We start from the raw sequence: 17,430 nt of genomic DNA on the forward strand, positions 1-17,430 counted from the left end.
TTAGAATCATCAGGGGCCTTATGTATAAAGCGTGCGTATGCACAAAATGGGGCTGGAAACGTGCATACACCAGTTCCCACGCAAAGGCTGTGATTTATAAAAAAAACAAACTTGATGGAAAAATGGGCTTGCACGGTGGGATATTAGGATGATTCATGTACGCACACTTGCAGGTGATCTGTGATTTATAAAGGGAACATTGCTTTGTTTGAGAAGTCTTCATAATTTTTGGTGTATGCCATTTTTGGCTTTTGTGCGTACGTAGACTTTTAGTAAGGATCTTACGCACAGTTTTATACATGAGGCCCCAGGTGTTTCTGTACCTAAAGTGAATATAGCGATGACCACAGTCAAAGTAAGCAAGCGGGTATTTCTGTGCTAAATAATAATGCGTAGTGTCGATAAAATCATTAATTTCAATGTTTTTCTTGTTACACATTAACGTTTACGGAATTGTGTATATAAAGCTTAGTTTTATCATTTACAGAAGCATTTACAAATTATATGTCTTTTTTTTGGTCATAACTGCTTTGACGTGCTAAATCTCAAAATTAAATAAGATCGCTGAACTAAAGTTGAGCAGGAGAATCAAATTTGTTATTTTTTAGGTTTAGTTATTGAATATGTTTTTTTGTTATATCTTTGTGTGATGTTCTGTACATTGTGGCTATAAAATGTTATGAGGAATATTTATACTGCCTTTTTTAACTTAAAAGAGATAAAAATGCATCGTCAGTTTCTTCTTTGTTCATCACTCGATAGGCAGTTTTGATCACTTTATCAGAAAATTTACCCATTTACCCACCTGGTCTGGTCCCCCTCCCAACACATGCACACACATAGATGATTCAACTATCAGTCGACTTTGGCAAGATTTGACTATTCTGATTCGAATATGTAAATACTTAGTCGGGGAGACCCATAAAACGTTGTTTTGCTTAATACAGAAAGCTGTTGTATACATTACCTACTGATAAAGTTAAGTGGCCTAATTTATAAAATGCTGCATAGAAACCTTCCTAAAATGTATCTTGTGATCATTCTGCCCTACAAAGGCAAAAGGCAGTAACTTCGTTTTTTGGTCAAAAGTTAGTTATTGATATTTTTGGGACATTCAAGACCTCCTTTATCATGTGGATAAGTATCTTGAATCAATTTTGTTGTTTTTCCAAAAAAAAAAAAAAAAATCAAGAAGAAAATAACTGACAAACTAAAGTCACTAAAAAGTCTAAACTTTAAAGTAATTTTTCTAATTTCTACACTCTAGCAAGTTAAGGTCTTTTGCCTTTGTAGGGCAGCATTTCTCAGTGTGAACATGTGCAATTCATAGAACGAATATGCCTCTCTTTTAGATGTGAAATCTATAAATCGCAAATGATCTTGAATTGGTGCGCAGCTGAACAGTTTCAGATCTCCGCCTTGTAATGATGCTTAATTAATGTCCTTTACCAACCACAACAAAAGGCTTGTATTTCCAAAAACCTACAAGCAAAAGTGCCTACATCTGTTCAGACCCTGACATGGTCAAAGACTGTTTAATAAATATGTTGTTGCCATGGATTTTGCATGCACACCCTTGCTGTCAATGTCATTACGTTTCTTTAATTTTGGATACATATGATATTTTTCAGTTTTTCTTTCGGGGACACAAGAAATGCATGATACTGAACATTTACAAACATTGATTATGTGTTAAAAACAGACTCCTATCAATAACTGTCAATGTCCACCACTGTCAATTTCAGCATGCTGAATGTTGTGTGTCTACACAGGTGGAGAGTACAGACACCACACATCACCCCAGAGAATCCACCAACATGAAAACACAAACTGTAGCTTCGTATTTCAGAGTAAGACTGCTATAAAAAAACCTCTTAACACTTGTGACCATAAGAACCAATAAAATTACACAGACAAGTCATTGAATTTGTCTAGAAGATCTAAATCTTTTTATGGTACCTTGCAGTACTCACTAATGGACCTGTTGTCGAAGATGGTGGCTGGCCAGCCCCATTTTGTGCGGTGCATAAAACCCAATAACGATCGGCAAGCCAATAAGTTTGACAGGGAGAAGGTTCTGATCCAGCTACGATACACTGGTATACTAGAGATCGCCAAGATCCGCAGACAGGGCTACTCTCATCGGATTCTCTTCAACCACTTCATTGAAAGGTCAGACAGATTTTACAATCAGAATATTCAAACTTTGTGTAAATAAAGGCCTTGCAGTGCTGGTGTCAGAGTTGGTGCTTGGCACATTGATGCACAAAAGAAATGGGCCAGATTTCCTCTCAGGCATAACCTGGCATCATGACACATTACACTGTGCTGTTTCAGCTTTATTGATCAAAATGCGAGCAATTTTGTCTAGGTGAAAAGATTGTCCTATAGTTTTCCTAGTTCAAGAAAACTAGAAGGGCTGGTGTGATGTCATTTTGAAAACATTTGTAATGTGGTCACTTTGGGACCCGGCTCTGGTACCAGCCCTGACAGAGACGTTTCTTGTTAGGGGCATTTCTGAATGTTATGTTGCTTTTTGGTTCAACCTTATTTAAGCAGCAATTATATTTTTCAGGTATACCATTTTAGCTTTTAAACCCAACGAAGAGCCAGTAGTTGGTCCAGAGACCTGTGTTGCTATTCTGGAGAAGGCTGAACTAGAGAACTGGGTTCTGGGCAAAACAAAGGTTGGTCATTACTGACTCATCATTAGTGGATGTGTCCTGTTTTGTGCAAATCTATAGATTTATTGAAAGTGGTTAAGTTGATATTGACTGACACTGCTGTCTCTTTGTTACCATGCACAATTTGGTAAAAAAAACTTTGTTGATCACGATTTTGTTACAGTAATGCCCAACCTGATCTTACAGGAATTTATATATATTTTGCGATTTGGCTAATTGCCATGAATTAGAAGTGAATCTTAAAAAAAGTGTTTGATTATTAGCAAAAATATATATATAGGTATGCATAGGGGTTAGTTTCACAATCTATGAAATCTGTGTTTGTTTCACAAACACCCCATGTACTGGATTTGATATTTAATACAGCTCATGGCTGTTAACTGAGTGCTTACAAACATCTGATTGTATTTATTTTCAGGTATTTCTTAAATACTATCATGTGGAGCAGCTGAATCTGATGGTAAGACAAACCATGGACAGAATCATTCTGGTTCAGGCGCATGTGCGAGGCTGGCTTGCATTCAGACGATACTCTAAGATCCAGGAAAAGAGGGTACAAAGTGTTGTCTTATTGCAGTCAGGTGAGCTCACATCATGTTAAAATGTTAAAATACAAAAGTAACAGACTCAAAAACCTAATTACCGTGCTAAAAAGATCAGCTTGAATATGTTCACCATTATATACTTGCTGGTTTGGTGCTGGTCTGGCAGTTGTCTAATCATCTGTCATCTATTTTGGTCTTTCTGGTGACCAGAAAATAATTTTTGGATAAGTTCGTTCAAAAACACAAGAATATCATGTTAGCAACCTGCATTCACAAAGCATACAGTCCTTTGCTGGTCTTTTTCAGCAAGGGAAAGTAAGACTTGAGTGTGTTACTGCTGCCACAATGGATTAAAATGTATTCAAGACTACATTAAATGAGTTTTGAATAGCACTGAATCATGCATTCTCTTTGCAGTGTGCAGAGGATATCTGGCAAGGAAGAAATACAAGGAGCTACGCGATGAGAAGAACAATGCTGCTGTGAAGATCCAGGCCCATTACAGAGGACACAAAGAAAGGAAGAGCTTCCAAAGAAAGAAGTAGGAATTTTTCTTATTCTATACGCAACATTAAGACTTATTTGCCATACGTTGCTCCGGGTAAATAACGCTGCATCTTTCAATGGAATGTGTACTAGAGGTGTTTCGTTTCTGTCCAAAACACCACAAGTTACAAAGCAGATATATACAAAAATTAAGACCTGCGGAGATAAAAGCACCTCCAGTGCCTCTAGTGGACAATCCTTCAAGAAGATGTGTCGATATGTTCCATATGTACAACTCCCATGAGCCTGTGTAGGAGATTTAATCAGTTTACTCCTATTTTGATACTATAATGCATTTTGGTCCAAACACAAAGTGAAAAGTGTTTAAGGCCAAAGAGATCCCTGTTTTTTCCCAATTACTCCAGACAAAATGAGAAGTTAACTTAAAAACAAGTGTTTTTTACCTGAGATGAATCCTAATACCAAGTGTAAACAGGGCCAATAAGATACATAACTGCATTATTTTTAAACAGGGAAGCCATGCAAAAGGAGAAGGAAACAAATACTGAGGAAGCAGCGGAGGTCTCACCGGAGCCAGAGACTGGACCAGATTCAGAGGAATTATCACAGAATGAAGGGGAAGTAGAAACAGACAATGCTGATGAAAAGGCTGCTGTGGTCATCCAGAGCAACTATCGAGGCTACAGGGAGAGGAAGAAATACAAAGAGCATCAAGAACAAAATAAGACCTTGACCGGGGATGAGCTGGATGCTTCCGTGTCCACCCCTGCAGAGGAAGTCAATTCTGCAGAAGACCAAAATACTACACAAGATGAGGAGCAGGAGAAGGGCACTGAGGAAGAGACTGCTGGAGAGGATGGGAACACTGAACAGGAAAACAAGGCAGCCACTGTTATCCAGAGCAACTTCAGAGGTCATAAAGAACGTAAAAGACTCCAGGAGGAAGGAAAGATGCCTGATAGAGGAAGAAAGGAGATCCAGGATGTTGCAGATGATGAGGACTTGCCCATACCAGATCCACCAACACCAGAGGAACTAATACAACTCAATGAGTTGGCAGCACAGCAAACTGAGGAAACCTCAAAAGAAGAGGAAGAGACCAAAGCTGCTGTGGTCATTCAGAGCAACTTCCGTGGCCACCAGGAACGCAAACGACTCCAGGAGGAAGGAAAAATTCCCAATAAAAAGGCAAAAGACGATTCAGCCACATCAGGAGTAGATATTCCCATTGAGGAGCTTCCACCTCCTTTAGATCTAGATTCAGATGAGGCTCTTGCTAGTCCATCAGGTCCAGATGAGGAACACGCAGCAACTGTTATACAAAGCACCTTTAGAGGCCATCAAGAAAGAAAACGACTTAAAGAAGAGAGGGAGGCAGCCAGTGGAAAAGAGCAGAATGCGGCAGAAGAGGATGAACAGAAAAACGGGGAGATGGTAGAAGACGACGCTCATGCTGAGGAAGGTCTGAATGATGAGGAGCAAGCAGCCATAAAAATCCAGAGCAATTTTAGAGGTTACAGAGAGAGAAAGAACCTGAAGGCCACAGCAGGAGAACAGGAAGAAGAAGTGGAGGAGCTCTTTCTTCAGGTGCTGACTGATTTCTCATTTCAAATTCAAATCATTTATCCAAACTTAATACTTTTCCAGCCAATAATCACTCTTTTCACATTTTAAACCTGTATGACTTTCAGAATGTCCTTATGGGGATTTTATATACTATAGGCTTTATTCATGAAGCATGGGTTGAAAAGTTTTCTGTTGCATTTATACTGATTTTTACTGCATTGAGTGTTCAGCTGAACAACCGGTTGGATGCACTGTACCCTTTTTTATTCATTTATTTATTCTTCATGCCATTCCAGCGTCTATGGCTATAATCATAGCTAGAACCGGTTAATCCATACAGTTTACCTAATGTGCTTGTTTTTGGCCTGTGGGAGGACATCGAAGTACATGGAGTAAACCCACCATGACACTGTACCCTTTTAATACTACACAAATAACCTGTTCCTGCTATCTGCAAGACTCTTAATTCTGCTCAGTTATGTTTGACCCAATGCTGGGTAAATATTGGACAGAAAATGTGTTGGTTTATAAATAAACTCTGCATTGAAATAACCCATCATAGTTATATTTATCAACCCAACATGTGTTCTGTCCAATATTTACCCAGCATTGGGTTAAACAACTCAGCATATTTTAGAGTGAATAGTATGCTAAACTTCTCATTTTTCTTCCATGGAAGAAAGTCATACAGTTTTGGGATGACTGGAGGGAGTAAATGATAACAAACCTGTAATTATTAGTGACTTTTTTTGGTTTAAAGATTCTTGACTTGAATTATAATTCTTTGTACACGTGAATCAAGGCTTATTTTGTCACAAAATTTAGCTGATGATTTACATTCTTTGTAATCCTCTCAGGTAAGCAAGGCTTCGGAAGAATACCTCAGTTTGCAGCAGAAGTTAAACGAAATTATCCTCGCCCATCAGCTCGATCCCAGCAAAAATGGGATGTTTGTGAAGGGAGAAGGGATTAATGCTTTAATGGGTTCCTACACAGGTAAACATTTACCATTTGTTTATATTTACAAAACCTGTATTTCTCCATATATTCAGTATCTCACCAGACAGGGACCTCCACCATTCACATGTGCAGCTTTGAGTGCTTGTCACAGAGCATGCTTGAAAATACATCTTTACATTTATGCATTTGACAGGCAATTTCACAAGTGATTTCAAGTACATTTGGGGTATGTCTATATGGGTGTTAAATCCAGGTGTTGCAGAAGACTGAATATAGATTTGTATTATTCTTGGTATTATTTCCGAAGACAGCCTGATATGATCTCTTCTCTGGTTATTCATTCTCTTCAGCTGTTTTTGGTGTCAGCTGACTTCTATTGTTTAATTTGTGTGGTGACTTGTTTAGTTTGTGTTTAACATGCTTTATGTGCAGAATAAGATAGAAAAAGCTTCACCTTTATTAAACTCCAACAGTATTCTTGCTAGAACTCATTGATTATATCAGCATACACAGTTTTCTTTCTGTTTGCGGCCACTGATCCTATCATAAATAGAACGCTGAGTTTCAGGACAGGCAAATTGAACTCATCTAGATATGTCATCAAAAAATCCCCACAGGTGTGTTGATCCACAGTTCCTTTGAGTTTTTCAGATGATATTTCTAATTGCTTTGTGAGGATAAAGCCCAAGAAACAGCAGGGAATGTTTGATCGTTTTTTTATTCATGTTTCTGCAGATTCTATTATTCTTGATGTGCATTTTGTGTTCAAATGAAACAAGATTATCCTGTCAGGTGTGGTTATGTTTTCTATGTTGTTGCTTTGATACGTGTTGCATATGACTGATTCGTTTTCTTTTGCCGCATATTTTCAGTGGTGAGTCAGAAGCCAGGTGCATGGTTTTGGCACACTGGTGTGCTGTATGTGTTTTGATATGATTTTGACTTCTGTGCAAATATGTCAAAACCATTACACATTTACGAATCAGAAATGTAATAAATTTAGGAATAACAGAAATGTCAGAAACTCAAAGTTTTAGTGTCACAGGATGAAATCTTTTTTTTTGTATGGTCAAAGTTTGGCTACAAATGCCATTTGGCATTGGCCTGGCTCCGCCCTCCTACGTGCTTCCGCTTATTTTTCATTTCGCTTCAGCAGTACGTCCATAGATATGTATATAAAGGCTAGATGGCTCAAGGCGGAGTCAGCTGTGTCGTCACTTGGCGGCCATCTTAGGTCAGTGCTGCCATAGTGCTGCTCCCTGCTGCTGTGGACGGAAGGTGAGTGACATACGCCAACTAAAATGCTCGTAACTTGCTGAATTCTTGACGAATTTACAAACGGTTTGGTTTTTTACAAACGTTATTAACGTGGCTATAATTATGGATGCTTTAACATGTTTCATGAATTTTTTATTTATTTTTAGTATACGTATTCAGTGTCATAGTTACATCTTTGACGTTTATAACAAACCAATCCGTTTGAAAATCGGTAAAAAATTAAGCAAGTTATGGTCATTTAAAAGTACCTGCATCATTATAACTCAATGCTACGAGTGAGCGAGCGCCCTGTCCTAAGATGGCCGCCAAAATGCGGACGTTCAACTCAATTGGCCATCAGCGCGGACGAGCCATCTAGCCTTTATATACATATATATGAGTACGTCTGGGATGGCTCTATAGAGTTTCGTTTTCTCCTGCAAAAATCTGCAGGACCAATCAGCGAACAGATGGGGGTGGCTAAGAACGATGACGTTGAAGTCGTGCGTCAGTTTGAGCAGAGTCGTATAATAACAGAGTTACGAAACGCTTTGATCTCGCCGCCGCGCGGTCACGTGTTTCATGTAACGTTCTACAGTTCCAAACCAAGCAGGGCTGTCAATCTGTTTGCATAGGTTTTCAGCTATTTTAGGTAAATAGTAGCTTGTAATGGGAATTGATCACTATACTTACTGTGTTTATAACGTTTTTTTACTAGGGAGTGATGGAAATACAGTAAATCAGTTAATAAAGATAAACAGTTAATTGTGACCCAAATATAACTGTGGTTATCTATATCAACTACAGCAACACAGTTTATCTTTTATTTTTGTAGCAAAATATGGCTATATAAATGGCTATCAATCTGCTAAAAACATAATTCCTACACTTTTAATATATTAAAATCACAAAAAAGATCGCAAACGCGGTTATTTGTAACAGTCAAGCATAACAGAAACACACTAAATTCATATTTAATTGTATTTATAGTACACATTAAATGTTGATATAATCATACATGATTTTCGAGGATACATCACTCGTATTACTTACCAAACACAATGAAACACATAGCAGCATTGTGAAGCAGTGTGACTTTCTTATAAGGCATTTAGCTTGTCGCTGTTGCCCCCTAGTGTTACTCGTTATATATAAAAAAAGATAAGTATAAAGTAGATGGCCACCAGTAATAAAATAATAAACCATTAAATCTATATTATTCACACATTATACACAACTCATTAAAATATAAAAATTTTACTAGTTATTATTAACGATAATCATTACCTACAGCAGAGTTCATAAAATATCACTGTTGACTATATTAATGAAATGTCCGAAAATGTAAAGAGAAACGCTAATTTCATCGATTTACCAGCAGGTGCCATTGAAATGAATGGGCTTCAGTGCTGCGTTTGGAACTATGCGTCACTACCGGTGACTACATGAAACGCTGTTACTTCCGCATTCCATTCTTACAACGGACGTCTATGTGAGTGTCGTAACTCTATTATTATACGACTCTGAGTTTGAGTTGTAGTTCAGTAATGGCAGCGGAGAAAGACGTGAGAAAAGCTATTCGGTCCGTTGTTGCAAAACTGCCGAATATACAGAAGTTAAAGCCGGAGCAAAAACCAGGTTTGCTAACTTTTGTTTGTCTGATTATTCTGACTTGTTGTTTCCGTCCGGTTTCAGTGCATGATATACGTCACGACCACACGTTAGCGATTGGCTTTGGCAGATCCTGAGTGACTCTGGGCAGATCCAATAGTTTTAAACTTCAACAATGGACCCTCCTTAACGGAAGTAACGCTTTGCAATGGAGGGTGGCCAGACTCTCTGTACAAATTAAATGAATGTACGAGAGTCTGGTTATACCAGGCTAATTTGGCATGCCCACCCGATCTCACCATGCTTACAACCACACAAGCAACCATCATACAAACTTAAAAGAATCACAACTCTTTGTTATGTGAACATCTAAAAATTTTTTCTGGTCATCTGATGAGTTTAATAATGATTAATTATCATCATAAATGTCTTTGTTGCTCCACAGTTATAATAAATAATCGTATTCAGAATATGTTATTATTGTTTTCACACAAAAGTGCCCTTTGCATGCCAATCACATTTCTGTGTACATGAAAGGTCTTTAAATGCTAATCACATTGCATGCAAAAGTGCCCCAGCAATTACAGCCATGCAGCATTAATGTAAGAGCTGGAAATTGGCCCATATTCCTCTCAGCAATCAAAAATTACTGATGACCTTTAAAGAGACACGTTTAATAAATATGACAAACTCTGCAGCCTGTGCCTGCTGCTACCACTGGACATTGATGAATCGGTTTTAGATCCAATGTTACGTCAGGATGAATGGTGCTTAAGTACCAAATGCTTAAAAAATTGACCAAAGATCATTTTTGTAACTGATATTGATCTCTAAGAAAAATCAAATGTGACCCTGGACAAAAAAAAGTCACAAGTAGCATGGGTATATTTGTAGCAATAGTCAACAATACATTGTATATGCCAACAATCATTAGGATATTAAGTAAAGATTATGTTTCATGAAGATATATTTTGTAAATTTCTTACTGTAAATATATAAAAATGTATTTATCATTAGTAATAAGTGTTGCTAAGGACTTCATTTGGACACTTTGATTTCTTTGTAGATATTTTGTACCTTTCAATTGCAGATTCGGTTGTATAACAAACCATACATCAATGGAAATCTCAATGAACAAAATACCCTTATGAATGGTTTTGTGGTCACATATGATATAAAGACAAGTAAATGGTACATACTTACTGTATAATTTCATGCAATGTACATCCAAAGCTAAAGTGTGAAAACCCAGGTAAAGTCTTTTGTTTGGTATTTACTGTAAAGTCATGCAATGTACCTGTAATGTAAAGAATCTCATAACCACATTTCACAGGCAGGTACAGAATTGAGATCATGTTTAGTGAGATCATATGCACTTCTGATACAGTATGCATTACAATTGGTGAACTCTGACCTTGATGAACTTGGCATTTTGAGATCGTAACAATATCCTAGTAGTTCTGGGCAGCATTCTTGAGTTCATGAGGCATCTTAGGCAAGGCAATCCCAGTATGCACTGTGACTGTTTGAAAGACCTTATAGACCCCTTCACGGTTCAGTCACAGGCAGTTTCCACTGCGCATGTCGGGGTCAGAAAAGTCATTACAGCAGATTGAGTTCATGCACAATCTCAAAAACAAAAAAATACAACATCTGCGTCTGCAAGCAATTAACGTGCAGACTGGGACAATGCAAATATCAAAGAGGCTTGTGTTTGTAGTGCTCACTTCATTTGAGGTAAGTCATAATTTTTCAGCCGTGTTAGATTAAATTATGAAGCCTAAATGGTATGAACAGTTTGACCCCATGCTGCGCACGCACCCGATCGTCATTCAATGTTTACAAACCTTGAAGGGGTCTATAAAGAAAAACGAATTATTGATAAATGCCACCCCATAGCAAAAATTGATAAACATGTTTGGTCTATTTTTTTAGTATTTTCAGCATTATGTATGCATATTTCAGACTTATTGCAGTTTATTCAGTCACATCTCCTGTGCACTTTGTAGAGTTTCCCACATGTAGAGCATTTCATCAATCATCAAAGATGTTTCATTTAAGTTCAACTGCTTATAGATAGTATCTGCCTATGTAGGCTTTAAAGAACAAGAAATCGCACTAGGGTTCATAAAAAAGATGTTTATGTTTTTGCATCTGTGTTATTCTGTATAGATGACAGTGTGACCAATGGGGCATTTCTGATTGATTGTTAGTAGATAATTACAAATAGCGAATCCCCAGGGTTAAACCATGCGGTGCGGCCTATTCGATAAGAACAGAGAGGTCAGAGGTCAGCTGGATGTTTTGTGTAGATCTTATACAGAAATCCCTTCATCTGTGCCTGAAGCAATAGGGGTCCCACCAGAGAATTATTTGTTATATATATATATATATTTTGCTTTAACATTTACACAGGGGACCTTTATGTTAGACTTAATACAATATCTAGAAAGGGTTTGGGAGTGTTTTAAAGGGCACCACGGGAGGGAACATTTCTTTAAGGTTTCTAATGATAAGGAAGCAACTAACTCATTTTACAAAGGGCAATTTCACAATGTCAACAGCTAAGTTTACACATCATGGTCACCTCTAGCAAATATTTTGCCTGTAATTAAGATCTACCCGGCTTCCTATTACTCTCATACTATATACCCAAAATATATCAGCAAAACCTATTATTTACATATTTTCATGTTTTTGCCAGCCAACACTTGTAGTTGTAATAATTGACTTATCCAATTAAAGTATTTGATTAAATGCGGGGTGCATGATTTTTGAAAAACACTTTGGAAAAGGGAGTCGTTCCGAGTGCCAAAATACACCTGTGAGCCAATCAGCAGTAAGTGGCATGTCAACTAACCAACATCGTTGCCTGGTTTGCGTATGTGTGGGGCGGGCTTATTAAAAGAAGGTCCAGATTCAATTGGGGTAGGGGCGTGTTTGTTTAGGTGATTTCAAATGTCAACATTGGCTTTCAGAGATCATGCACCCCACCTTTAAATAAATAAAATAAATAAGTTTTATTTGCCACCACAATCTTATAAACGCAATGTTTTTTGTTTTTGCTGCATTATCATGTAATATTTCACATATCAATAAAGTGGCAATGCTGTTCAGCTTCACATAGAGTGAAATAAATGTGCACAAATGTGACATCACTGCCTTGCCCCTATGAAAATGCAGGACTGTCTGTCAGTCTGCTCTTCAAAGTGACCAGGCTGGTATTTTTCATCACATTTCACCAGGTTGGTTTTCTCTTTAAACTTGTGTGATGTGTGTTTGAACCAGGGGTGGACATAAAGCAGTCGCGAACGTCTCGCAGAATGCAGCAACCCAAGACCCTGAACACACCAGAAGACTCCACGTACTACACACTCATTCATGTGAGTTAACATCATCAGTAGCACACACTTGAGGATTAGCTGTGATTTAACTCTAATGATCTTCTTTTATTCTCTTTCTTTTCTAGAGGTCTGTTAAGGATGATAAGAGGAGATCAAGAAAACAGAGGTTAGCACCCATAACAGAATAGCATTGAGTGTTAAAATATATTTCCTCTTGCTATGATGCCCTTCTTACAAGTCTCAGCTGTGCCTAGAATGTGTCTGTGAAGTGTCATCCGAAAATAAACCACAAATCATTTGCTATAGAATGTTCAACGTGCCCCTATTTTGGTGGGAGCAAAAATGTGTTGTTTCAGTGTCTGTACCTTTAAATGCAAATGAGCTTCTGCTTTTCACTCCATCACCAAAATAGACAGTAAGCATTTCCTTTTAAAATAGATTTGATCCTTGTGAATACAGTTTTAGACAATAGTACTGTATTTCACTATTGAGATATGGCAAACAGCGTACAACTCGCTGAGGGTGGAAACTATGCAGGACTGTCAGACAGTAGCAGTGGGCGGGGCTTTATCAGTGTGACATCACATTAATAAGAGAATGTAAACAGCATGTCTAATAAGACTTTTTGGTTTAATAGGTTTTAAAAAAAGGAGATTTTTTTTCATTGTAGGGTGGTTGTGTTCACATTGATCTTATTTGGCAAGTGCAGTCTAATTATCATTTTGAAGATGTGCTTTTATTTTGGGAATTTAGGTTATTCACCGTATCCCCCAGAGTAAGATAAGCCCATACATACCTTTTTCATCTCTGTGCATGCTGTAACTCTGTCTGACGCAGCCCCCGCTAGCTTAGCTTAGCACAAAGACTGGAAGTGAATGGCTCCAGCTAGCAAACTGCTCCCAATAAGTGACAAAATAACACAAACATTTTCCTATTTATGTGTTGTGATTTGTATAGACACACCGTGTACAAATATAAATGTCATATGAGACACAGCCATCTTTTAACAGTATATATACTGGGAACTATATTCTCAGAAGGCGAAGCACTGCTACTTGGGTGGAGTGCCTTGGATCCTGATTCACTAAACATTTCATGTTAAAGGGATAGTTCACCCAAAAATGAAAATTCTGTCATCATTTACTCACTCTTGTTCTGATGAACACAAAGGAAGATATTTTGAGAAATGTTTGTAACAAAACCGTTCGTGGACCCCATTCACTTCCATAGTAGGAAAAAAGAATACTATATCTTCCCTTGTGTACATCAGAACTAAGAAATTTATGCGGGTTTGTAACAACATATAATTGAGTAAATGATGACAGAATTTTCATTTTTGGGTGAACTATGCCTTTAAAGACACAATTAAGTGAAATTTGCAACCCTTTATTTCTGATAAATACCCAAGTAAAACTGTAACAAAACTGTAATAAAATAGGAAAGAGTGGAAAAAAGATTAAATCTCCATTTCCAGTGGTTTAAATCTGATGAAAGATTGTGGAATTAAAATATATTTTAAGGCTACATATTACAAAGATAAAGGCAAACAGTAAAGTTCTTTTCCCAAAATAATAAAAAACGACTTAATAAAGTAAGTATCTGAAGACAGATCATAATTATCAATCATATTCCCTGGCATCATTTTAGCTTACTATATTAATTGCTTAAAATACTAAAAGTCACCATTAAATCTGCAGGTAGTGTCATACTGATGATTGTTTATTATGACTCATTACTATAAGATATGAGCTATAAAAATTGAGACCAGCGTGAAACACTGCATGTGTGAGATATATATATATATATAATATGTGTGAACATGAATCTGGACCTCCCTGAATGCAGCTGACAGGAGATGACATCAGCCAGCCAATGACAAATAGCCATGAGACAGTCAGAAGTGCTGGATGCTTTATGAGAGAGAGAGAAAGAGAGAGAGGGGGGGGGGGTTAGGGTACATTTAGGGTTGAACCACTGATCTATATAAATGACTTGATTGCGCATAATCGCTTGACGTAACCGCGCGAGGTGAAGCCAGCGCAGAGTTCGAGCGGCCATCTTGGTAAACCCAAACGGCGGAGGGTGTCATTGACTTCCATTTAAAATCATGATCAAAATTTACCCCCTTTACAGCGTATCAGTTGCACAAGGTTAATTTAGTTATGTGTACATAAATTATTTGTTAATTCTGGTGTTATTTGCAATGTTTATGTTTTAATCTGGCAGAAAAATGTATTTATAAAAAAACGTTAAGGTGAGTGTGTCTGATGCATTCTGTTAATGACATGGGTATAAATAAAGTTTTTTTGACATTCATCTACACGGTGACGGTCAGCATTATTTCTCTAAATAAGTTTAGGTAACTTGTACGTTTGGATAACATAATTACAAAACCAGCAAATTATTGCATGCACATACGATACAAAGCATGATTATTTATTTATGCGCAATCCAGTCATTTATATAGATCAGTGGGTTGAACAGCAGCAATTTATTTCAGAAAAAAAAAATAATAATAATAATTTATACAATTGTAATAAATCACTCCACCTCAGAAACCTTTCGGATGACGTTACTATTAAATAATGTTCATATTTGTTTATTTAAACCTAGGCAAATATTGGCTACTATTGTCAGTAATGCAATCTTTCTGAAAACCTTGCCAGTAGTTTACACAGTAGTATAATGGCAGATTACTGTCATGTAACAAATGTACAACAAATACAGTACAATGGGCTGTGAATGTCATTTCATGTTAAGAGGACGAGGGTCAGCGGGACACAAATCTCTGACAAACAATCTCTGAGAACTGAGCCCGGCTCTGCTGGAAAAATATATAATGACAGTAAAGAGAGAGAAAGAGTTAGGAGTTCCGGGAAAGGGTAAACTTAGGACACACAGGTAATGAAGTTGTTGTGGTACAAATGTGCCATGAGTCTGGAGAGATAGAGTAGAGAGATGTAGCAGGACGCTTCTTTCCCAGGGCTGTGTATCTGTCACATAGTTCAAATCTCCCAAAAAAATGTCTAAGCCACAACAGAAAAGGAAGTTGATGTTAAGACCTATAAGATTTTTAAATGAAAGTGAAACACACACACACAGAGAGAGAGAGAGAGAGAGAGAGAGAGAGAGTGAAGTGCACCAGTAGGATTGAGTAATTGCATCGGAGGTCTGGCACACAGACCGCAGGCCCTTTGGATTCATCGCTTTCAACGATTGCTGTTTTCATTACATAACTCTGCTGAGTAAAGTCCACTGAAAGCAATTTTTGATTTGACTCCGTTACTGGAGAAGAGCCTGCAGGTCGACGCTTACATCCTACCAAACAGCCACATATGGGTTACTTAACAATGTTTAATGGGGCATCTGCTGTGAAAACAATATATTTATGATTAGGAGCAACAAGCACTGGCTGAAGGCAATCAGGGGTTTTTGTAACAAAGATACATCTAATTAGTTAAAGGGATATTCACGCAAAATCATTTACCCATTTTTCCCCTTGGGAAGCTCAGTTACAAATGCATGTTCTCTTTGTTAACATTAGCCCTAAAAGGCTGGACGATGATGATCAGTACTACCAGGATTTGTCTAGCAGCAAAGCCACAAGCTCCTTGCCCAGTGTCAGACGCCGGTCAAGCAGACAGAGGCCTTCCAGAGAAAGGAGTTCTTCTGAGAGATCACTGTCTGATAACCCTAAGTCTGATATTGCTAAAGAGAAGAGGTACGAGAACATTAAACACTGACACTGAAACTCTAGACAATGATCTTATATTGCAATATACTCATAAATGTGATTTGCATGCAGATATCAAGAAATAAACAAAACACCATCTTTTCTGCTGAAAAATATGCTTATCCTTGTGTCTTCGTTTCCTTGTGAACTCATGCTTTATCTCTTTCTGCAGACACTCACTTTCTCGAATGCCCTCTACAGAGAGTCAAAGTGAAGACAACCCCTATGACTATAGGAAAATACTGAGGAAGACCTCACAGAGACAAAAACTCATAACCCAGCCCTAATCCTCTGGCCAGAGACCTGACACTTCCCAAAGCGTTTTAACCGATGTATTCTGTAAATACAACAAATACTTTGCTGTTGACTCATAGTTAAACATGTCCTTTGTACTGAATGCACCTGATATTATATGATGATATTGTCCTCACTTGAATTTTAAGTTTGTCTTTACAGATTTTTTTTGACAGAACTGACATTTATATACAGAATAAGTTTTCTTATATCTCCCTTATAGTTTTCTTATATCTCACTTACCAGTTTCAATGGATGCTTTGATATACTGTAGTAAGTCAGACATCTTTCTTTATATTTGCCCATTAAAACCAAATATGTTAATGCCTAGACTGACTTTCAGCTAATACTGTCAGACAGCTGACAAAATGTAATAAAACCACATGTTCTTGTAATGAAACCAGCAATAGCAGCACAATATGCTATTGCACATTTCCCTTCATATTGTGGTTGTTACAGATGATGGTATATAATAATGTAAATGGTGCTTTTAGATTTTGGATATATGTATCCTATATGTATCCTGTGTTACTATATTGTAAATATGATTAATTATGTACTTGGACATTTTGCAAATAATTACCACATTTCAGATAATATTGTAATTCATGTTGGCTGTTATACTCTGTAACCTACATTATGAAATATTATAATAATTGCTGACTATAATGTTTCTTTAATTTTTAATCTTTCATCTATCCAATTCATTATAGATTTTAATCACTTTGGTCCATATAGACTAATATATGGTGTTTTAGTTTGGGATTTAATGTTTTATTGACATCAAACGTAACAAGAATGACAATATGGCTTAAAATATTGACTCCATCATTTTTGCAAAGTTTGTAGCCAATTTTCTATTCATAAAATAAATCTGTATTTTTTGTATTTTATTTTAATTGTTTATTTGAACATCATGAGTTTTCGAC

At 37.2% G+C, this 17,430-nt stretch overlaps 1 protein-coding gene across 1 annotated transcript in view; it reads left to right on the top strand.

Annotated features, from left to right (window-relative positions):
* The window catches only part of myo3a (myosin IIIA), a 116,795-nt gene extending 99,476 nt beyond the window's left edge, over window positions 1-17,319 (top strand). The window contains exons 25-35 of the mRNA XM_073813174.1: window positions 1,773-1,850; window positions 1,967-2,172; window positions 2,576-2,687; window positions 3,103-3,265; window positions 3,647-3,770; window positions 4,249-5,323; window positions 6,160-6,298; window positions 12,419-12,513; window positions 12,600-12,640; window positions 16,019-16,195; window positions 16,380-17,319. Of these exons, the coding sequence (XP_073669275.1) occupies window positions 1,773-1,850; window positions 1,967-2,172; window positions 2,576-2,687; window positions 3,103-3,265; window positions 3,647-3,770; window positions 4,249-5,323; window positions 6,160-6,298; window positions 12,419-12,513; window positions 12,600-12,640; window positions 16,019-16,195; window positions 16,380-16,494 (2,325 nt within the window). The 3' untranslated portion in view covers window positions 16,495-17,319. The remainder of the gene's footprint in view (window positions 1-1,772; window positions 1,851-1,966; window positions 2,173-2,575; window positions 2,688-3,102; window positions 3,266-3,646; window positions 3,771-4,248; window positions 5,324-6,159; window positions 6,299-12,418; window positions 12,514-12,599; window positions 12,641-16,018; window positions 16,196-16,379) is intronic.
* Window positions 17,320-17,430: the final 111 nt, after the last annotated feature.

The sequence above is a fragment of the Paramisgurnus dabryanus genome, chromosome 22, assembly GCF_030506205.2.
Source record: "Paramisgurnus dabryanus chromosome 22, PD_genome_1.1, whole genome shotgun sequence".
Taxonomy (NCBI): domain Eukaryota; kingdom Metazoa; phylum Chordata; class Actinopteri; order Cypriniformes; family Cobitidae; genus Paramisgurnus; species Paramisgurnus dabryanus.